This window comes from Sebastes umbrosus, chromosome 2 (assembly GCF_015220745.1).
Source record: "Sebastes umbrosus isolate fSebUmb1 chromosome 2, fSebUmb1.pri, whole genome shotgun sequence".
Classification (NCBI taxonomy): domain Eukaryota; kingdom Metazoa; phylum Chordata; class Actinopteri; order Perciformes; family Sebastidae; genus Sebastes; species Sebastes umbrosus.
This window is the reverse complement of record NC_051270.1, coordinates 32,869,028-32,892,382: the sequence shown is the minus strand read 5'-3', so window position 1 is coordinate 32,892,382 and position 23,355 is coordinate 32,869,028. Positions and strand designations below refer to the sequence as shown.

Below are 23,355 nucleotides of genomic sequence, written 5' to 3'. Positions count from 1 at the left end.
ATATTTACTGACGTATTTTATGTTGTAGAACAAAATGTTTTAGGACTCATTCCTGTAGCACTCTTTATATCTCTCTTCCCATAATCCTGCCCCCTCTCTCTGCATTAGATTCATTGTCAGGATTTTATTGAACAACACTCTTGGTTCTTCAGGCCTCGGTGCTTTGTGCAGGTGAACCTCCTCAGGTGTTCATTAAACAGACATTCATCGACATATACAATGTTTTATTTGTAGGCATATTACAGCTCTTCACACCTCATCAAACAGGACAAACTGACATTCGTTGGTAACACCAGGATGGTGCTGACATACTGAAAGCAATGTGCATTTACTGGACTCATCTTATCTGATTTACCATTCAGTTACAGTTCTTCATGAGATGTTGAGATCCATGTTGCCTGCAGTACATCCTCATTGCTCTGATGCAGTGCATGTTAAAAGGCATGCAACGTCTCGTAACAGGTTCAGTAACACAAAGCCTTAAGTTACAAAGTAATGCCATAAACCAAAAATACTGAAAACCATTATAATATTTGAAAGGGTATAAAAAGGTACTTGACTATTTACAAAATTCAAGTTAATTTTGTACAAAGTAAAAGTGCATCAAATGTTTAATGTTTTCCAGGATGGAAATATTAAAAGAAAAGGAGAGCGGATGCAGGTTTAGAAGATTCTTCTCTGTAGAAAAAGATCGTCTCTGTAAGTTAAACATCGTGAATCTTCTTTGTACTCTGGCGACTTTAGTTCAGTTTAATTTCTTCATAAATTATTATGCACGTGAGCTGAACATGTTGCAGATAAAATCTTTTAAACATCGAATTCAATATACAGTATAGTAACTTTACATTTGCGGTAGCTTTTAGGGTGGCAAGTCACCCTTGAGGTTTTTCATGTATTTCAAAATTGACCATAAGAGTTAAATAAATAGACATCAGGAGGAGACAAAAGAGGGATTGGCTAACGCTTGCCTCGAGGGCAAATTGTGGCCTGAAATTCTAGGGACAGATCGATCAAAAGCTCGCTCTATTCTTCTTTTCAAACGGCCGGAAAAAGCCCCAAAGCTCCAGCCTGAAGCCCAGAAAACAAGAGCTCAAAGATCTGTGAAGATTCGACACAGAGGGCAGTGAATATAAAGGAGGCCCTAATGTCGCAACAGTGCAGGAATGCTAAGTGAGTGTGACAGTGCTGACTCTTGGGGGTCAGGGGTCGTGGCGTGGAACAGATCCAGTGCACTGAACAAGCCTTGCTTCAGCGGTCATGCGGAGCTGTCTATGCGGCGCCACCGTGTTGTTGGGGAGCAGGGGGAGGTGGGTTGGTCCCTGAGTGTCGGGTCCCCTGTGGAAAAGGCGTCTGCTGGGGGCCCTTAGCCTGCGTTACCGCTCCTCGGCAACTTTCCCGTTCGCCTCCTGCTCGTCCTCGTCTCTGGGCTTCTGCCTCCGGAAGAAGCCGAGCTGGGAGGGAGAGCACACGTCGACAAGTTAGACGAGAGGTACCGTCTAACAATATAAGATTGTGCATGGACGTTCATTCTGGACCATTTGATCAGTATGTGTGATAAAATCTTCTGAATTTAGGGGTCCATTTAGCAGCTTTTTTCTGAGCTTTCAACGGCATCTTACAGTCTCCAATCAGTGAAAGGACCTGGCTCAGGTGTTATTACGCGACCAATGTTTCACACTTAGTTCATGTGACACTTTACCACTTTACCTTTATATACTTTACATAGTTTAGTTTAGTTTTACAAACTGTTACACCTCTCTCTCTCTGTGTGTGTGTGTGTGTGTGTGTGTGTGTGTGTGTGTGTGTGTGTGTGTACAGTATATATGCACAGACATACATACACACATATTTACTACTTCTCTATACACACTACATTCCTGTTTACATCTCTGTGTACATATATTACTTCTCACCATGCACATACAAACTACATCCTGTTTACATTCAGTTTTCCCATCTGACATACTGTCCTCTACAAAATTACAAATTTACATTTACATTACTGTTTTATGTTTAATTACATTTATATTTATTTTAACTGCCCTATTTTATGCCTTAGATTATCATTTTGCTTTTACTTCTACTTGTGTGATTTCCCCTTTTATATATACATATTTTATGAGCATTGTTGAAGGAACCTGAGACCAATTTTCATTGCCAATGACTACTTTGCTGGAATTGAGAAATGACAAATAAAGAACCTTGATGACACCTACGTCACTACCATGTGATGAAGATTGTGAGAGGTGGTTGAAAGCTCCAAAAATGCAACTATAGTGGAACTAGAGTTGTGATTTCTTTTAGAGCTGCAACAATTAATCGATTAGTTGCCAACAATTCAATTAATCTGCAATTATTTTGATAATCGATTAATTGATTTGAGTCATTTTTTAAGAAGAAAAAAGTTTAAATTCTCTCATTCCAGCTTCATAAATGTGAATATTTTCTGGTTTCTTTACTCCTCTATGACAGTAAACTGAATATCTTTGAGTTGTGGACAAAACGTTATCTTGGGCTTTGGGAAACACTGATCGACATGTTTCACCATTTTCTGATATTTTATAGACCAAACAACTAATCAATTAGTCCAGAAAATGCTCAACAGATTAATCGACGATGGAAATAATCATTATTTGCAGCCCCAATTTCTTTGTCACAAATATAAAGATGTGTTTTCAGATTGTTTTCAGCTTCAGAACCAGACACAGTGAAGACAGTGAATGCATGTAGCTGCTAAGCACCTAAACTCTAAAATCAAATTTTTCCTATACATTTCATTGATTATTTTTTTCAACTGCTCTTTTGTTTCCTTTATTGAGGAGCCTGCAGAGCCACACATGTGTTTTCAGTTAGTGTAGATTAGATTTCCGCTCAAGCTGTGTGGAGATAAACATGTAATTTGTGAAGCCCAAACAGGTGCAAGGAGTTAACAGGAGAGTGAGGGAGGCGGCAATCAAACACACAGTCTGCAGAGAAGAGCTCTAATCAGCAGGAAGAAGTGAAATCACCTGTGTGGGTTTACCAGGCGTGTGCAGGGCCTTTCAGTTTGTTCAGGGTTGTTTGAATGCATTTCTTTGCCTTATGTAAAGCACTACTTCCCCTTTTTTTATTACGTATTTAACAACAACCACAAAAAAACATATGAAACTCTTTGAAACACTTTTGTGTTTGGAAGGTGATACACAATAAAAAAAAAAAAAATCTTCCTTGCTTCGCCCTTAAAAAGGGCCTTTTTGAATCTATACATGTAATTTCTATGTGAAAGGAGGCGTCTTTTGAACATGAGCCGTTCTATCCCAGAGCTCTGCCCCATGCAGGGTAAAGCATACTTATGATCTTTGGTTGACTGGAGTTAGGTTGTATGTTTCAGTCAATAGCTCCTGTATTGACCATGAATGTTGTTGACTTGTTTGACATTTTACATCAAAATGAGGGTCGACATACTGTAGGCTATAGCTGGACCATTATTTCTCCAACTAGAACACATGCACATGTACAGTAAGGAACTCATGTGGTTTAACTGTTCGATTTATTGTATTTTTTCTCTCTAGGGGGTTTACGCTGGACAATGATGCAGCCAAACTCTCCTTCCTTCCTTAGCTATATAAACTCTGTTTTTATACTGAAATTCTGTAGTTAATAATATCACCTACAGATTTCATCTATCAATGTACAATCAATCAATGTTTAGTACGAACTGCAGCTGTCCTTACAAAGTATGTATTGTTGCATGCAGTATGCCTACAATTGGGACATACTACTTCGTCATAAAATTGCACCTTGAACTTTGACCCTCTTGTTCATGTATCCACTAAGCAGAGGATTGTGGGTCAGAATAGCCAGAAAAGCATGCTGGCTTTCATACTGCAAAATGCAACCAGATGTAGTCCTGGTATTTTTTGGCATACTGCATTTGACATTCTATGTATTGGGACATAATAAATCTGTTTCTGGCAAACTAAATATCATGGTAGTATGGGTATTGGAACACAGTATACACGCACAGTATATTTCATTACAGGAGTTATTTTAGTCTCTACCAGAGGGTGGCAGTGTAACCCTACATTGGCTCTGACTATAGTTTAGGTTTAGTTTGGTAATAGAACAATATGTTATTACCTAGGTAAGATAAAAACAACTTTACTGTCCTACTGACTAATGGGGACAATACTTTTTTAAATTGGTCCAGTATTGAGGGAGAACGCTGTAACCAGCAGCCACGAAAGACAGACACGTATACTGTAATAACAATCGGAGCCTGTCATGGCAAAACCAAGTACTTTTAGTGGACGTAAATGATGCTGCCAGCTTGCCCCAATAGGATTACATTGCTGCTGCCTACAGCGCTCTCCCTCAAAACTGGACCAATTTCAGAAATGGTTGTCCCTCTTAGTCAGTTAGACACAAAATACATGGGAAAATATCAAGTTACCCTTTAATGTAATTACCTGTAATAACTGTGTGTTATATGATGACTTACCTTCCATAGAGCAAGGCTGAGCAGGGCTAACAATAAGAGTCCTCCCAGCGTGCTACCAATGATAATCCAGTTAGAGATCCTGTAATCTCCCTCCTTCCTGATCTCCAATATTATCTGTGGACAAGACAAAATTTGAATCATTAGATCAATAATAATTCTCATTTCTTTTTGAGATGCACACTGAACTCAGTCAGCTATTGTATATATGTGTTAAAATGCAGAGTTTATTTGTTCATCTTGTAAAAAAATAAAAATATAAGGTACATTAGTATTGGGCGATAGGGAGAAAACCAGGAAAAGACAACACTTATGCTATATTACGTTAATACCATATACAAAATCTAGGATGATACCTAGTCTAGACCACTGACACCGTATTTATACGGTATGATTAAAGATTTGAGATTCAATAATTTATTGCCATATCAACCGCAGTTGATTCGGAATTTGCTTTGGTGCGCTCAACAACAAAACATATAATCACATAACACACAAAAACATACTGCCACAATAACAATACAGTAACCATACAATAAATACTAAAGTGCCACCAGATGGCTCATGCCCTTAAAGTGACAAGTTAAAGTGCTTGTTTATACATCCGTTGAAGCATTTAGGAAGTCGATTGTCTCGGGATAAGTGTTATTGTGGAAGCAAGATGTTTTAGACTTAATGCTGCGTAGTCTTTTACCGGAAGGTAGAGGACTGAATAGAGGGTTTGCAGGGTGTGAGGAGTCCTTTAAAATGTATGCATATGTATATATTTATGTAGGTATAGATGTATGTGTGTATTTGCACATTTTTGCTGCTTTTTTGTTGTTTTGTTTTTATGTAAAGCGCCCTGAACTGCTTTTATGTGTGATGTGGTGCAATACAAATAAATTTGAATTGCATTTTTCGGAAATTGGTCTGAAACACGGCTGAAAACTGTATTTCTTAGTATATTAAAGGAAGATCTGCAGCACAGATCAGAACCAAGTTTACCATAAAACCCATTTCCCTTTTTACACTAATAATACCTTCAGAGCTTACGTCACTTAAAATAAATCAGTATGTAATTGCTCATACGAGCATAATAAAGAGATGTGGTATGACTGTTTGTGCTGGCCAATAGATGGCAGCAAAGATTAGTGTATGAGTGCAGACTTCTACATGTTGTGCCGCTGGTCCTTTCGGTCCCTAAGCTCCACACAGCACGTGTGCTCCAACACCAACCTTTACTGTCTCATTCTACACTGCTGCAGTCATACAGCTTAGCCCACTGATATATTTTTATAAAGTAGGGCACTGCAGCAAAATGTGTTCTTGTTTAGTGTTACAGATACTATTTTAACACTTTCAGTCAATGATCTTCTTAAGCATAAAACACTGACAGAGGCTAAATCTGATCAAATCATGATGCTTTTATGAGCTCAGATTGGAGTCGGATCAAACTCCCGAGACAGAGGCAGTTTACAGCATGAGTTGTTGTTGACTCACATGTCTGACAGGCCTCTCTTCATGTAGAAACATGGGGCTGGAGGAGGGGAGCTCCACTGATGCACTGGTTCCCAGTTCCAGGATTTTAAACTTCAGCTGGAGAGAGGAAATCAAAACACGTTGCCAGTTTTTCACAAACACATCACACAGCTGAGCGATTACAAAGCTGTCGTCGCTACAGCAAGATGAATGGAGCACTTGCATGCATGCGTGTTGTTATAAAGCCGGGGGTTTCCAACTTTACTTATGCATGCATGTTTTGGGGTTTATACTCACTGCGTGTAAGGTATCTATTCGTAGCGCTCCTGTGATTCGGACTGCGATTTCTCTGTAGGAGGCCACGTTGGCGGTGCATTGGATGGGCAGAGTCAGAGTGTTGGATCGGTTCTGTGTGAAGAAACCAGACATCAGCCAGTGGGAAATCAAAATCTTACTTGGGAATGTATTTGGTTGGTTTGTACTTTACCAAGCGGGAGAAGCGTGACAGGTCCTCAGGTGACGCCCTGCTCTGTGCCACGTGCTGAGGTGGTAAACAACGCGTACCGTCTCTCTGAGGTGTGACATGAGAGTAAAAACACCTGTTAATATGTTACAACTTCATGTCTGCAGAGTAAACAGTGAAATAATATTCTGCTGAGTTGAAGTGCCTTAGCGTTAAATTACATCCAAGAATTAATATTGCTCTGTATTAAAGGAATAGAAGAAGAATGTGCTATTATTATTTTAACTTTGAGGCTCAACACTCACCTGGTCAATATAGAAGTCAGATATCTGCAGGAGTTGGTTCCCATTTTTGGTCATTTCTGGGATCTCGATGTTCAGCTGCAGGTCCTTTACTGGAAAGTAGCCGAGGTTCTGGATCTGAGAGACAACAAAAACTATGTGAAACTATAGAATTTCCTCCGCCAACCAGTCAAGTTACAGTTTACATCCATGTCTGTCCCAAATGTCATCACTTCATCTTTTTATCCTGTTAGACATTTGTGTGAAATTAGCATCTGAATTATTGAGATATGGCCAAAAACTATTTTGTGAGGTCACAGTGACCTTTGACCATCAAAATCTAATCAGTTCATTCTTGAGTCCAAGTGGACGTTTGTGCCAAATTTGAAGAAATTCCCTCCAGATGTTCCTGAGATATTGCATTCACGAGAATAGACTGGACGTCCGTACGTACGGATGGACGGATGGACAACCCCAAAACTGTTGTCACCGGTAAGGAGGCATAACAATGTAAATTACTTCCAAGCTGGGCTATTTCAGGAGGGGGTCTTAAAGAGACAGGCAAAAGAAACGGAGTGTTTCAGACAGAGGGTGAATATAGGTACAGTATATTCAGACAGACAGTAGGAGAAAAATAATTTGTTTTTTGAACATTAAAGCATGTAAAAATGTTCTAGTAGAAACCCAAAATACAAGTTTGCACCTGGAAATGAGCATGATATGTCTCCTTTAAAATATTTAAAACACATAAAACAAACTCACAGTAGACTGTTCAAACAACATACAAGCAAACGTTAAAACACCCTACAGGATCACATGCCGAGGAAGACAGAGAGGAGGACATGGATCTAGCTGCAGAAGCAATATCAAACTCCAATTGAATTAGTCTCCAAACCCTTCACATACATTTTTAAATGCTATAATTGGAAATAGATAGCTAATGGATGGATGGATGGATGGATTTCCAAGCAGTGTTTTTCCTGTATACAGTAAACTGAAGTGATGGTGATGTTGATGCTTTTGGCTCTTACCTGGAAAGTGAAGTTGAAAGGAGGACCGATGACGCCGGGCTCCTCCAGTGACAGCTCTGATTTGATGTCATATCGAGTCGGATTTGAATCCCTTTTGAAACACAGAATAAACACAAACAAGTAATATGTGAGAGAGCTATCATCTTCCATTCATCTGCATATGTTGTCAGGTTGAATACATGATGGCAAAGTCCCCTTAGTCCTTATATTCCCACACTGATTCAATGACATCTGGAATAATATAAGATTACATTGTTCCAGTTACTTGCACACCCAAGTTAATTGCTCCATCAACTCGAAAGCTTCGGCAACATGCATTGTTTGGTAAGACATTGAGAAACTGACAAACCTGGTGAAGAGAAGGTCTGCCTCGTATTTCAGCGAATAATAGATATCATTGAAATTGTCAGCTGTGCTCGTTTCCTCGCCATCGCTGTTGAGAGAACGAGACAAAAGTATTCAAAGAACGTGAGCGATGATGTTACAGCGGGACACACCAGATGAAATATTTATCTTTGTAGCTCAATTGCAGCTTTTCATCTCTATCTCGAGTTTGCCACATGATATATACGGTGGGTTTTTTTTAGATTTGTTGATCGTTAGCATCAGTTAGGACTTCTCTCCATGCAAACAGTAGATGTATTTCTATGTCAATCATTATAAAATACTGATAAAGGTTCTCACCTTCTGGCTTCCAGGATAACCCTGACGTGATGGAGGAAGACGGTACGACTGAACTCAAACTCAAGACGAAATGATACCTACACAGAGGAGAAAACAGAATAAATCAGTTTTACCAGTTTATCATCATTACATTTTTACAACAAAATCACTGAATGCAAAGATCAGAAGCTTCTTTTGATTCAATATGCTGCCGTTTACAGTACAGGCCCTGCATTATGGATTAAGGAGTAAAGCCTGCAATAACCTGCTGTAAGTAGCGGGCTTTGACCTCAGGCAGCCGGCCGAACAGTCGGTGCTGCTTAAAGAAAACCAGGGAATTTCCCCCTCAGTTGAAGACAATGTAGGAAATACAGACTGACATGACTACACATGCACGCACGCACGCACATACACACATACAGTATATATACAACTACGAGTGAGAGTCAGATTCAGGGCAAAATGTGAGCCCAGAGGCAGAAAAGAGAGGAGACAGACAGAAACAGGAGAGACAATGGGTGTGTAAGAAAATGGAAATCATTACAGGAGTCCAAACAAAAACAGAAGGAGGAGAGGAGAGGAGAGAGGAGAGGAGAGGAGAGGAGAGGAGAGGAGAGGAGAGGGGAGGAGAGGGGAAGAGAAGGGAGGGGAGAGCAGAGGAGAGGAGAGGAGAAGAGAGGAGAGGAGAGGAGAGGAGAGGAGAGGAGAGGGGAGAAGGGAGGGGAGAGCAGAGGAGAGGAGAGGAGAAGAGAGGAGAGGAGAGGAGAGGAGAGGGGAGGAGAGGGGAGGAGAAGGGAAGGGAGAGCAGAGGAGAGGAGAGCAGAGGAGAGGAGAGGAGAGGAGAGGAGAGGAGAGGGGAGAGGAGAGGAGAGGATAGGAGAGGGGAGGAGAGGAGAGCAGAGGAGAGGAGAGGAGAGGAGAGGAGAGGAGAAGGGAGGGGAGAGGAGAAGGGAGGGGAGAGAGGAGATGAGAGGAGAGGACGATTGATTGACGAGCATTGTTTACAGTCCTCCATGCCGTAATGAAATCCTGACGGACTCCGTCTGACCAAAGAGGAATGCATAAAGTTTAGCACATATACTGTATATATAAAAGCGAAGACCTATTTTCAGTGGTGGAGTACATTTGCTCAAATACCATACTCAAGTACAGTTTGAGGCACTTGTATTTTAGGATTTCCATTTTCTGTTACTTTATAATTGTACTCTACTACATGTTAGAGAGAGATTTGTCAAGTATTTAATACTCTTATCAACATGGGAGTGGGCAAATATTCTGCTTTATGCAAATGTATGTATATATTTATTATTGGAAATCAATTAACAACACAAAACAATGACAAAACTTGTCCAGAAACCCTCACAGGTACTGCATTTAGCATAAAAAAATATGCTCAAATCATAACATGGCAAACTCTAAGAAGCCCTACAGGCAACAACAGAGTCAGTGTGTCAGTGTGCTGACTTGACTATGACTTGCCCCAAACTGCCTGTGATTATCATAAAGTGGGCATGTCTGTAAAGGGGAGACTCGTGGGTACCCATAGAACCCATTTTCATTCACATATCTTGAGGTCAGAGGTCAAGGGACCCCTTTGAAAATGGCCTTGCCAGTTTTTCCTCACCAAAATTTAGCGCAAGTTTGGAACGTTATTTAACCTCCTACTCGACAAGCTAGTATGACATGATTGATACCAGTGGATTCCTTAGGTTTTTCTAGTTTCATGTAATACCAGTATCTTAACTCTAGCTTTAAAAGCTGAACCCGCTACAACCAAAAATATCGGAAGTTGCGTTAATGCGTTAAATAAATTAGAGGCGTTAAAACAATTTGCGTTAACTTTGACAGCCTTAATTGATAGTTTTATTTAAAGATGCGGTGAGGTTACAGACTGCAACCAACTGAAACTTCTCCCATGTGCCAAATGTGTGGGAGAACTACGATAACCGACGCGAAAACGTGAATGTCCCTCTCTAGAGCCAGTGTTTGGTTTGTTCGTTCTGGGCTACTGTAGAAACATGGCAGCCGGCTCTGTGAAGAGGACCCTCTCTCTATGTAGATATATACTGGTCTTTCTAAGGTAGTGACTCTTAATATCAGGTGATCATACACTAAAGAAAACATACTTATTATTACTATATTCCATAGATCCCCTGAAATGTTACACACTGTTCCTTTAAATAAAGAATCTAAATACTTCTTCCACCACAGCCTATTTTCATATAATCATATCCCATTAGTGGAAAATGATCCCTTGTTTTTGTCTTTGTTATGAATGTCCTAGAAAAGAAAGGTTCATGTTTTCAGAATAATTGGATGAATCTATGTTGACGGTGATTTAGAAGAAGTTTAGATGAAAACACACACACACATAAGAATGCGCAGACACACACATGCATGGTGGTGGTATATGGGTTTGGAAGACATGATGGTTCGTGGCTAGAGGATGTTCGTGCGCCAGCATAGTTGAACATGGAAATTCAGACAGAGCATGAAGCTACCCTTCCTCCTCTGGTGGATGTAGTCCACATTCACTGTCACTCAGCAAGCATTTAATTTGCAATAACTACTGTTCCCTGTTTCTGCGTACGCCCACAAGAAACAAACACATTTGTCACCACCGCGGTTTGAACTTTTAATTTAGACCTCACTTTGCTGCAGCAGTAGTAGTAAAGTTTACATGCTAGTTTTACAGGTCAAAAGCAACCGGAAAAGTCAAAACAAGAGTGATAACTGGCTGTTTTAAAACGCTTGCCCCGAGGTTCCTATACTTTCCCTCAGCTAAACAGCGGTGTGGGCAGGCTTGGCAGCAGCACCGGCGTACAATCAGCCTTGTTTAACTCTGTGCCACATTTTTAAAAGCCTTGTGGCTCTGGACGCTGTTCAGGCTGAATGAGTTGGTATGAATCACTCAGTGAGTTTTAAAGGGTGACCGGAGTCCTCTTGGTTCAGTTGTTGGGGAACGTTACAGAGAAATGCAGTGATATTTGCGTTGCCCCGGAGACGACTATTGTTTTTGATAATGACGTTGGTTAGGACATTTCATGAACTCTTTCGATCACCTTCATTACTTCATTCCTGCAGAATTTGTCAGCAGATTTTGTATCAGTAAGAAAGACTTTTTCTTCAGACATCAATGGAAAACATGGCTTACGTATAATCTGCTCGCTGTTTAATAGCTTTTAATTACGCCGTGCGATGTACTATCAGTGTCATCCCTAACAAAGTTAATTCAAACATCACCCTCGTAAAAATAAAACTTGATGCCTTGCTGTAAAAAGACACTGAAGTCTCATAAATATCGTTGACATTACAAGCCTGTGGAAAGGCTTGGAAACAGCAGAATTGAACGTGAGAATCAGTAACAGATGAGAAAAAAACAACTCTCAGTATCTTTTTCACTCTCAGTTTCACCTGGTGCACCAGGCTGAAGTGGAGAGAAAATGTTCTGAATGGATGAAAGTGAAGAAAGTGTTCTGTTCTATTTACCATGTTACTGAGATCTTGATAATAATGTAATTACAACCAAATGGGATGCTAATTAAAACTGTTATGGTGTATAGACCTGTGGGCAACCTCCGGGTGTCAGAAGTGAAGCCAATGCTGAAGAGCCTTAAACCTGCATTCTTTCTAACAGCCAGCAGGGGGCGACTCCTCTGGTTGCAAAAAGAAGTCTGATTGTATAGAAGTCTATGAGAAAATGAGCCTACTTCTCACTTGATTGATTACCTCAGTAAAAATTGTAAACATGAGTTTATGGTCTCAATCACTAGTTTCAAGTCTTCTTCAATACAGCATGATGTTCATTTAGTAAATTATGGTCCCATTTAGAGTCAAATAGACCATACAGCAGGGGATGCTTTAGGGCGTGGCTACCGTGTGATTGACAAGTCGCTACCACGGCGTTGTCCGGTCTGGGAGTTGTCCGTGTTTTCATCTTACAACTTTAACCCTTTCACAGTGTGTTTTCTGTTCATGAAAGTTAATTATAACATTTTTGGTTGTATTTAGCTCCACCCTCTCGTGTCACTTCTGGTTGCAAAAAACCAAGATGGCGACGGCCAAAATGCCGAACTCGAGACTTCAAAACTGTAAACCACAAACCAATGGGTGACGTCACGGTGACTACGTCCACTTCTTATATACAGTCTATGATACAGAGGAAGATGGTATTGCTTGGCTGATTTTGAAGTCAGAATAAGGAACAGTTACTTTAAGCTTTAAGAAAATGCTTTCAAAACATGCAAAGTCACTTTCAGACAACTGTGTGAGCAACAAGACTCACATATGTTATGGCTGGTGTCCCAAACATTCTCTAAACTCTACTGTAGGTTTTCAGTTACATCAATATGTTTTTGTGCCAGTGACAGTGTGTCCTCCTTCTGACGGAATGTTTAACATATGGAAAAAAGGTGGAGGTTCACCTAGAGAACACATTAAATATGAACTCATGACCCAAATAACTCTGCTCACATTATAATATAGTTTATGGTCCAACATCACATTACCAAAGTTAGGTCATGGGAGTGGAGTTCGGAATTTTGCCCGTCGCAATCTTGGTGTTTTGGAACCGAACGCTGAATAAGACATTTTTAGGCAACCAAAATGTTATGAATAAGTTACTTTAATGAACTGAAAACAAACTGTGAAAGGGTTAAAGTTGTAAGATGAAAACACAGAAAACTCCCAGACCGGTTAACGCTGTGGTAGTGACCTGTCAATCTGATGTTAACTTCTCTATCTAGCTCTCTTTTTTCATTCTTGACTTCCAGCTTGTTTGAAAATGTGTGCCGCTATCATCATATTAATACAATATTATGTCTACCTCCTTTCTATATTGCTCAGTTTTTCACTAATAACAACTATAAACACTTCCTCATTGGCTTCACTTTACAGACCTGGAGATTGCCGCCTGGACGACACCTAAGCAAGTTCTATTCACTGAAGAAGGCCATGGGGTATAGCCGAAAGCTCCGGAAAAAGCATGACTTTTGTCAAAATGTTAAAAACAGTAAACACATTCCCAGTTTGGAAGAATTTCACTCGTACAACTTGTCAGACTGAAATACCAGTGCTATACCGGTATTTAAAATCTCTCATTTACTCTCTCTTGCACAAAAGGTCTTGGCTTCCACTGCTTTGCTAGTTAGGCACCGTATTATAAATTTGGAGATTGGATCAAGGAAACACTGAACTGTATCAAGCTGGAGAAAATAAAATACTCAACCGAGGGCTCTCTAGAAACATTTTACACAATCTGGAAGACCTTCTGGATCACATTAAATTATTGACGCAGGTTTAGTTTAGTTAGGATGTTTGTTTTCTATCAATTTTAAATGTTAAAATGTATGAATAAAGTTTGTTCATTCATCAAAGGTAGGTGGGTGCATATAGCAATTAGCAAAACATGGATGTGCAGCCTTTTTGATTTCTGTGGTTGATGAAAACATTTTGTTTTTCTACTTTGATTAACACAGTCCCCTTTTGCGCTTCCTGCTTAGTAACTTGAACCTTAAGGTCTTCAGGTTTAAGAGCATGTGACTGGTCTGGGAAACTACGCAATGTATTAAACATCCTAATGCGCTTTGGGGGGACCATCCTTTATGCACAGAACTGTAAATAATGTTGAGTCACAGGATATAAATTAAGATAAGGATGTTGATGTTAACCTCTAAAGGGCTGTTTTGTCTTGATAAGCCACGGAAGCTTTTTAAAGCTGATGTCATAATAAGGAAATGTTTAAGATTAAATCTATATTACAGTTGCTTCCTACTCACATTGGTTATAGTTAGAGAGTTAAATACAAGAGGGCATGTTTTAGTGTCAACACTGTAGACTTTCATGTCAGACTATAGAAAGAAGGGATCTCAAAGACCAGAACTAAACTGGGCTCTTCTGGTTGGCTTGTGGGTTTTACATTAACAGTGTGGTCTGCCGTGGTCATCTGAAGCCTGCAGCATGTGTTTTGGGCCCCTCTGATCTAATATGGCCCACGTCGATGTTTTAGCAGCACAGTGTGGGCTGTGAGGTCGCGCTGACGGCGACGCAGACATGGATCCAGATTTTTATTTCAGTCAGAAGTGCCACCACCTAAATTGATTTTTTTTTTTTTATCATATTTGGGAATCAGTATGAAAACTCCAACATGAATGAATTACTTATGGTTGGAAAGATCAACTTCTACATCTGCTTCCCATTCAGTCAGATAAATACAGAGATGATGATTCTCACCTAAAACATATGACTTTCTCGGACTTAAAATACCCAGGATCAAAATGACAGACATAATAAAAGAAAATGCTCTCGAACTAGTGCAGAACCTGCAAATCTGCCAATCCATCAGTTTTGATTTGACTGTTTTCACAAAACAACATCAAAACATATAGCCAGTTAAATCTCAATGTGGATGGCCTAACAGCAAATCACGAACAAACTCCACAGTCACATTTTTGGCATTAAAAAAGGTTAATAATAATTTAATTGATTCAGAGTGTGACATCTCACCTGAGTTTTGGCCCTCATGAACGGAGCGCTGACGTTGCAGAGCTTCTCATTCCTCAGTTTGTCTTCAACGAAACACTCGATTTTGATGTCAGAGTTGTCCTGGAGCAAAAATGACAACAGCTTTTGGTGACACTCTCTATGATGCCCATGTCTATAATGCATTATAAACATACTTATATATTATAAGTATGAATCTAATGTTCCAGCTAATTTATCAAGGAGTCAAAAGTCTTTAGATGCACAGTTGAGAACAGGAATCCTTCCTCTAACCCTTGAAGATGGCAGATTTAAAAACAACAGGTTGTGTGAATTATGCTTATTAGGAGAAGTTGAAAATGAATCACATTGTATTGTTCATACTATGATGAGTTAAGAATATCTATTTTAAATTAAATTTCAAAATCCAGAAATGTTTAGATGCACTGACGATGACAGAATGGATTGGAAATTTCATTTTAATACTTATAAGTTGGCTAACTTTTGTTTCTAAAGTTTGGAAAAAACACCAGGATGGTTTATTTGTTTAGTATTATTTGTAATTTATGTTGCTGCTCTTGTTTCTGTCTCTTTTTTATTTTCTAAATAATGGTGTCTTGTAAGCCTGTTTGGGCTGGGCATATTATTTATGCATGACAATAATAATACAAATCAAATAGAATCTATAATGCTTTATATCTTCTTATATCTCTGTATAATCATAGTTTTAAGCACTTATAACTATCCTTTATGCTTCATGACAATAATCATAACACATTATATAGCATTTTCTAATGATTTATAAGGTCAAGTATCATAATACTTCATAATTGCTGCTCACTCACTGATTTGTTTTGTTGTTGCAAGGATTATAGTTTATAGGATTATAATTCCCATAGTTGTAATACATTATCATATTTTAAAAATGCATTATAATGTGATTATAAATGACTCTTAATGGTCATTGGGTGCTTTAAGTGAAGTAATGAAATTCATGGGGTATATGCAGATATAATACATTACAGTACAAGCTGGTAGTGGTCATTGAATCTAAAATGAGTGACCAGCAATTATGAATATAAGTCATTATAAAATGCTTTATAATGTGCTATGATTATTGTTATAAAACATTATAGATATGTATGAGTGTTTATAACTATAATTATACAGTGCTATAAGCAGATTATAATGCATTATACTATGTTTATAATGCATTAAATTAAAGTGTTATCCTGTTTTTCTAATATATAAATACAGTATACTCTAGTACTGGTAGCTTAAATGCAGCATTTATCTCATCTCATCTGCTGGTTAAAACTAAGACTCTTCAGAATACTTTAGACAATTTCACACAATTTAAGAAAATATGTTCTAATCATGAACCCAATGAGTTTAGCTGATGATAATATACCTTGACTATGAGGCTAGAGAAGCGTAGATTGGGTGTGTAGGTGATATTTAGGCGAGCATGGTAGGCGTTCTCTCCTTTGTTCTCCAATCGGACGTCCACCACCATCCTCCTCCGGTTTGCCTCCAGAACCCGCAGAGATCCCTCGGCCCCTCCTTCACTCAGATGGCGGCAGAAAGCACCGCGGGACTGTACAGGCTGCGCACAGAACTGACTGGGAGTGATATAGACAAGTGAAATCATAAGTAACAGAGCAGCTGAGGAGTAGTTTTATTTGGGTGTGTGTGTGTATTGTGATGTGTGTAACTTACTTTTGACTCATCAGGTCGGTCATACTCTGCAGAGCCAGGTCAGGCATGCAGCGGTCGTCCTCGTCACAGCCGTTCCAGAAGGGCAGCTGGACAAAGAGACATGAAGAAACTACTAATCCTTTCCTTCCCATGTGTGCTTTAATAGAGTCAAATGATCATTCTAATAACGTGAAAGCAAAGACAGGCTAAGATGTCAGATTGTCTCTCACCTCAGTCCTCACAACAGTGGGCCAGCTGTCATCTAGTACTGGTGCTTGGGCCGGATCTTGTAGCCCCACTTGTGCAGAAAACACTATGGGTCGTGCGTAGTCTGTGGTCTCCTAATACAGAACATTAAGTCCAAAGATTAGCCTGTGGATTGACTCATTTATCGTGGCACTTTATCTATGGCACTCAAATATGTGTTGCTTTTAAAAAGTTTACATAAATGTATCAAAAGATCAAAATATATGATTATGATCTCATTTTAATGTGCAGTGTGGGTTGGTTTTGACCAATGTGGGAGACCAATATCAATAATGACGTTTTAAAGGGGACATGTGCTCATTTCGAGGTTCATACTTGTATTTTGGGTTTCTACTACAACAACTACGACATGTTTACATGCTTTAATGTTCAGAAAATACATTATTTTTCTCATCCTGTCTGTCTGAATATACCTGTATTCACCGTAATATATTTATCTTTCAGCCATCTCACCTCTTTAGTGATATACAGTAGGGCTGAGGGATTTTTCTTTTCTTTGAAAAAATATCTAATTGCGATATGATTTGCAATATTAGAGGCAAAGATAACTTTTACATCATTATTCTCATTTTCATAAAAAAAAACAAAAAAACTATTTAAATGGATATGGTGTGATTTTTCGTGGGGATCTGTACCATGGGGATGTGTAGTGTTAGGCCAGGACATCTCTGCAGCACCACAATATTTAATTTAAAATGGTATTTTGACACACAATTCAACTTTAAACAAATATTGTGCCTCCTGCGATTTGAAAATTGCAGTTGGCCATATTGCAATTTTGATAAAATTTAGATGCATTGTGCCCTAATACATAAAGTAAAACAATGGGATACAACAGTCTTGGATGAATTATTAATTTACAGATAAAACTTAACAAACAAATAAAATTAAAAAAAAAAAAATACATTTTAAAGCCAATTCTCTCATTGCTCGCTCATCATTTGCCTCACCATGACGTGGAAGTAGATGTGTTCGCAGGTCTCCTCTCCAGGAAACACGGTCAGGTTCTGAGGCTGCAGCTTGTTGGGGTTGTCCAGTATGGCCCGAGGATTGAAACGTCTCTCCGCAATGGAGACATTATATTTGATCCCTGGTGGGTCAAAGGAAGAGTTAAGAAATTATACTTCTATGTGAAATCGTAAAAGATCTTATTCTATTTGTGTTAAATGTTTCTATGATTGATAGATAGATAGATAGATAGACAGGCTTCTGTTCTTACTTAGGTTAGTGCAGACTAATTGACAAATGGCGGCATCAGGCTGCTTTGGTAAATGACATCACTCTAGCAATGCGATGCAATACTAGCTTGACTCTGATGGATGTGTGACCAACATATACAAGAATCCAAACCCTCAGGCTTCAGTAGTGGGTCATTTCCAAGCCACATTGTTTAAAAGGCTTTCCATTTATTGCCTCGTGCTTTCATGGTATGAGGAAAAATGTGCTCAGGGTGAACTAGTGCATGAGTTGGGTTTGGGGTCAACTAGAGAATTAGAGAGAGGGAGAAATCTTACATAATGGAGACTAAATTGGAAGCTTTTCTCCACTTTTCACCACATTACAAATAGCAGTATCAACTATTATGCAACAATGTGTGTCCTTCTGATAAGAGAAACTCTAATTTATAAATGATTAAACTTTTATCTTGGATTTTTGATTTATTTGGCCTCACAACAGCATTAGTCATCAGTGAATTACCTCAAATCCCCCAAAAAAGACATCTAAAAAGTAGTTGGTTGAGTCTTTCCTCTAAAATACTGTAAATACATATTTGCATAAATAAGATTAACTAGACTGGGACAGAAAAAAAATAGTTCCATTTTGTGCAAACAGACCACAGCGAACTCACAAACACCAGCACATCTGCCATGCATTACTAGCCAGACACGACAATGAGGGGAAAATTAAATAAACGTGTTCCACAGTATGTAACCAGCGAAGACAAGATAAGTCTCGCTCTACTTTGTTTTGGCACGACTGATAGATTTGATAAAGATGTCGGGGGTTCGAGAGGTTAACTCAGAACACGCTCCCCCGCACCTCTGCTTCCTCCCCCCTGATACACAGTGAAACCGAACGCCGCCATCGTATCTCTGAAAACAAATTGTGAGCAGAGAAACCCGGCGGCTACACGCAGGTGGGCTACTATCGGATTAAGTTGTTACCATCGCCAAACTACTAGAAACAGATCTCATTTTTTAAAAAGAGATAAACTTACATTCCAACCAGCATTCACACAATAAAATGAACATTTGACAGCATGAGTGTGGTTCAGATACACCCGTTTTGGAGGCAGCAGCATTATCTTTGGCAGAGAACAGCAGTGAGATCTGAATCTCTTACTGCTAGTAAAGAAACGTTTCGCTTTGGCGCCACTCTGAATGGAAGGAGCCATCATACTGTACATACATACAGGAAGCCGTGTGCTGTAAAGTCTATCAGAGCCAGGAGGACATGAAGGACACATTCAGAGGGCTGAGTGCCTCTTCTCACTTAAAGCCAGCCGTGTTTCATCCTGTCATGTATCACAATCCAAACAGCAGCTGAACTACAACTACAGATCCAAAATATAAATTTCTCTGCTCAAGCGTATCGGTAAAAATGATCTGTTAGAGGTTTGACAACACAGCTGGCTCTGTCAGCATCTTTCTGTCCCAGATAATTATGTTTTTCTTTCTTAAGCCTTATTATTTGTGTGTAGATTTCATAGGTTGTGCAATAAGTAAAAGGTTCTGCATTACTAATAGAAGAGATAGGGTTTTATTAACCGCTGGAAGATGCCAAACATCAGGCCAAGGCAAAGGGGAGGAACTTGGAAGATTTACCGAGATGCTTCCACAGAAGTAGATTATTTTTGCTGGCTTACCAATTTCCTGTGTGGGAGGAATGGCTGTCCTGGCGGTGATGTTGAAACATACAATGGCTGACATGCAGGTCACGTCTTTGCCACCTCGCTGACAGTCCTTCACGAAGATGTTGACCTTACTGGGCTCAAACCTGATGGTGGTATAGATCCGGATGACACTCTGTGACCTGTGAGGGTATAACGGTGTTACCTTTGAGACTCAATAATATTTTTGAAATTATTATTCTTTCTGAAGGCGTACATAAAACTCTCTATTAGCAGTAAATGTAAGAGCGTGGCAGGGATAAGATGGATGTCTTTAAAGTAACTGATGAAATGTATTTTTAGAGTTGAGCCCGCCTCGTACTTTTGCAGAAATAACTGCAATAAGTGTCCTTTATATATTTGACAACAGTATAATTTACTGGGTGAAATACTAACCAAAGGAGAACAGCAGCGCCGAGGGAACCTACTGCCAGGTCCACTAACCCATCATTGTTCATGTCCATCGTTCCATGAATACTGCGGCCAAAGTAGAGCAGGCCGGGAGCCAAATCTACTGCTGCTATCCTCTGAGGAACAGACAGAAGAAGAGATCTGAGCAAACGAGGATCATTACGACAACAACCACAATTTACAGTGTTTGGATGAAATCATTGTTGGAGCAGTCGTGTGTGTAATTAAACTGTGCAGTTGAATACAGTATGCAGATTTAAAGCCATGATAGTAAAATATACATTTAAAAAGAATTCACTCAAGAATAAAAAAAAAGCTTCTTTGATCTCTCCAAAATAGTATTTCTTAAAATATATTCTCTCAGTGCTACTTGAGGCAGCTACACATGATCAGCAGTAAAGTCGTTCTGCGCTGGCTGTGCCATTGTTTTCCTACGGGGAGAACGATGGCGCCCGTCTAGGCAGGAGCGCTACCCCTGGCGTGGCACACCGCTCGAAAAGACCACCAAGCGCTGCACTCAAAGTTCCCATTATTTCAACTTTGACCTCAGTTGTCGCGGACTTTTCAAAGTGCAACCAATGAGATAACAGCTGCAACTGTTGTTGTTGCCTAGAAACAGTGAATGGCGTTCCTTGTGCTCTTTTTGGTGACATTCAGTATTTTACCTTCTGCCTCTGCAAGGCTGTGCACCCTATACCTCGCGGTGAGTGAAGAGCAAATGTCTTATCATGTCAAGGCAGCTTCAGCGGTGTCATGATATACCGGTACTGACGATAACTAATTTAAAAATCAAATATTGATAACGTGGATTATACACACTCTAAATTATTTTATATATACAGTTCACACTACGAGTGACACAGCAACAGGCTTAAAGTCATTTTCAATGGAAGCCAGTGATATGAAGCTACAAACTGCTGCGCGACACTTGTCACTGTGTGACGCACTACAAGTCACAGCTGAGCTGGCCTTAACAGTGCTCCAATGATGCGGTGAAGCGTCGATCAATTATATGTTATTGTTTCACCATTTACGGTCCCTCTCTCTCTTCCCACATTTCCTGTTCACTTAACGTCTAAAACATGGAAGAAGAAACGTATTCTTGATGTTGGCCAGTTCCTCGTTCTATTTAAGGACATAACTACGTCAATGAGCACTCAACATTTCAATGGCGACTCAACGACATGCTGGGCGCGTTTAGCATTATGGTTACAGACTCTCTCTCCACCTCCCTACACTCATATTTGGAGTTTAATTCATTTGCCAAAAAAAAAGACAAAATGAAAAATAAACAAAGTTAAAGATGAATTTGACTGATTATAATTTTTCAAATTTTCTACAAATATCATGATAGTATCATTATCGTGAATTTTTTTGGCCATATATCGTGTGGATTGTGGGTAATTGTGTAGTTAAAATCTGATATTGTGACAGCCATCGTGGTACTGTAAGTTCATCTCACTCCTCTCATTCTCATTTCCAGTGAGCCAGCATGCACAATACCAGGGCCCTGGCACACCTAAATGGAACAGGGCCTAATTAACGTTATTAATTACACCTGCGTTTACCCTGCAATGACATGTCAAAACGGCTGCTGTGAAAAGGGCCTCTTATTATTGTCAAAGAGCAGAAAAGAGTTTTAAAGCGTGACATACGACATTAATGCAAGTTCATTTTGAGAACAAAAGTTCTTGTGGTCTGTGTTTTTTGTATGTTTTAGTCCATTTACTGCAAATACTGTATTTTACATTACCACCAACCATTCTCTGAGTCATACAATTGGCTTAAATGGTTCACCGCAGAGCTTCCTGCTTCTGTTTATCAAATCAGTGTTGTCGCTTAAAGTAGGCTGCCTCAGATGAACTTATTTTGCACATTCTGTCAGTTTTTCGTGTCTGACAGTCTCCTGTTATTGCAGAGCCTGATAATGTCCACCAATCCAGTAGCTTCTCTCAGTGTGTTACCGCAATCACTCAACTGCACACCTGACCCTCGTTCCCTCATATTCACCTAGTGTTCTACTCACCTGCCTGTCTGTTCATGACTACAGCCTGTTTCCTGCTGGCCCTCTTGCTCTTTGTCTGGTTTTATTTGCCCTCAATGACAACACATTCTCATCCCAGCTTGTCACATACCACCGCTATGTCACTTTAGGATTAGCCAACAAAAACACTATAGTTAGGTTTAGGAAAGAATTACATGGTTGGGCTTAAAACTACTACGTTTGTACAGTGAAAATGACATTGAACGTTGTGAACGTGGGACAAAAACGACCAGTTGATTGTAACGTGACACATGGGACACAAACAGCGGTCTTGTGTTCCCTTGTACTCCCGCTTGCCCGGTGTCTATTTGCTCGTTAAACTACGTCAACACACTCCCGGCACGCTTTCTCAGAGCATTTACTGTTGCCGTGGATGGATTGTAGTTTAAGGACCGACGGGTGCGTTTCATGCTGGTGCTAAGGGTGCCTTGTGCGTAGGTATCGAACGTTAATGGCCGTGAGTGACTTCAAATGGGGTGGTGTTTACCGTGTTTACCGTGTTTACGAGTTGGGCCCATATGAACGCCCCCCTCATGTCGTATTCACGACCTCGTAAGTGGAAAGTTTCTGAAAGCTCAGAGTTCACGACTTGTGACGTGTTTGTTGGGATTGTGAGAAATGGTGGAGCCCATCGAAGTCCATTTTTCGGTGCGTAATAAGTGAATATAAAGTAATTTTAGTCGTATATTGTTTTTCTTTTATAATATATCTGTATATTGATATTCCCAATGGCCTCATCTTTTTCCTCTGTCATTATGCCTTTGCATTTCCTCCATTATGTTACCCGCTTGCTAAACTGTTAGCCTCTGTAGCTTCCAGACGCCAACAGTAACGTTCATATTTCCGTTGCTTAGCAGCGGTGTTCTTCACAACTTAACCACTTGAACGCCAGGCATATTGTGTACACGACTTCCCATCTCGTGAACATGACCCCATTTGAAGGCACCAAAAGTCTCGGTATTTGATGCCCTGGGAATTAGAACGGTCACTGACAGATTGCCTCTTTCTGACTTCGGCCTTTGGACTTCGACCAAGTACCTCACACATCTGGGAACAGAACTGTTACAAGTCTAGAATGACACTTGCTTGAAGCAAGTTTCAAGCTGCATGTTGATTTTTTGATTTAAATTAACTTAAATGAATGGCTACCTGGAAGGTGGTAAATCAAATAAAAAACATATTGTAAGCT

At 39.7% G+C, this 23,355-nt stretch overlaps 1 protein-coding gene across 1 annotated transcript in view; it reads right to left on the bottom strand.

Moving 5' to 3' along the window:
• Positions 1-209: 209 nt before the first annotated feature.
• The window catches only part of itga11a (integrin, alpha 11a), a 69,937-nt gene continuing 46,791 nt past the window's right edge, over positions 210-23,355 (bottom strand). Inside the window, exons 15-30 of the mRNA XM_037760248.1 lie at positions 20,108-20,238; positions 19,688-19,854; positions 17,772-17,911; positions 16,785-16,895; positions 16,576-16,661; positions 16,268-16,478; positions 14,881-14,979; positions 8,398-8,474; positions 8,063-8,146; positions 7,714-7,804; positions 6,707-6,820; positions 6,426-6,509; positions 6,236-6,346; positions 5,960-6,055; positions 4,481-4,594; positions 210-1,451 (exon numbers count right to left, since the gene is read on the bottom strand). Of these exons, the coding sequence (XP_037616176.1) occupies positions 1,374-1,451; positions 4,481-4,594; positions 5,960-6,055; positions 6,236-6,346; positions 6,426-6,509; positions 6,707-6,820; positions 7,714-7,804; positions 8,063-8,146; positions 8,398-8,474; positions 14,881-14,979; positions 16,268-16,478; positions 16,576-16,661; positions 16,785-16,895; positions 17,772-17,911; positions 19,688-19,854; positions 20,108-20,238 (1,794 nt within the window). The 3' untranslated portion in view covers positions 210-1,373. The remainder of the gene's footprint in view (positions 1,452-4,480; positions 4,595-5,959; positions 6,056-6,235; positions 6,347-6,425; positions 6,510-6,706; positions 6,821-7,713; positions 7,805-8,062; positions 8,147-8,397; positions 8,475-14,880; positions 14,980-16,267; positions 16,479-16,575; positions 16,662-16,784; positions 16,896-17,771; positions 17,912-19,687; positions 19,855-20,107; positions 20,239-23,355) is intronic.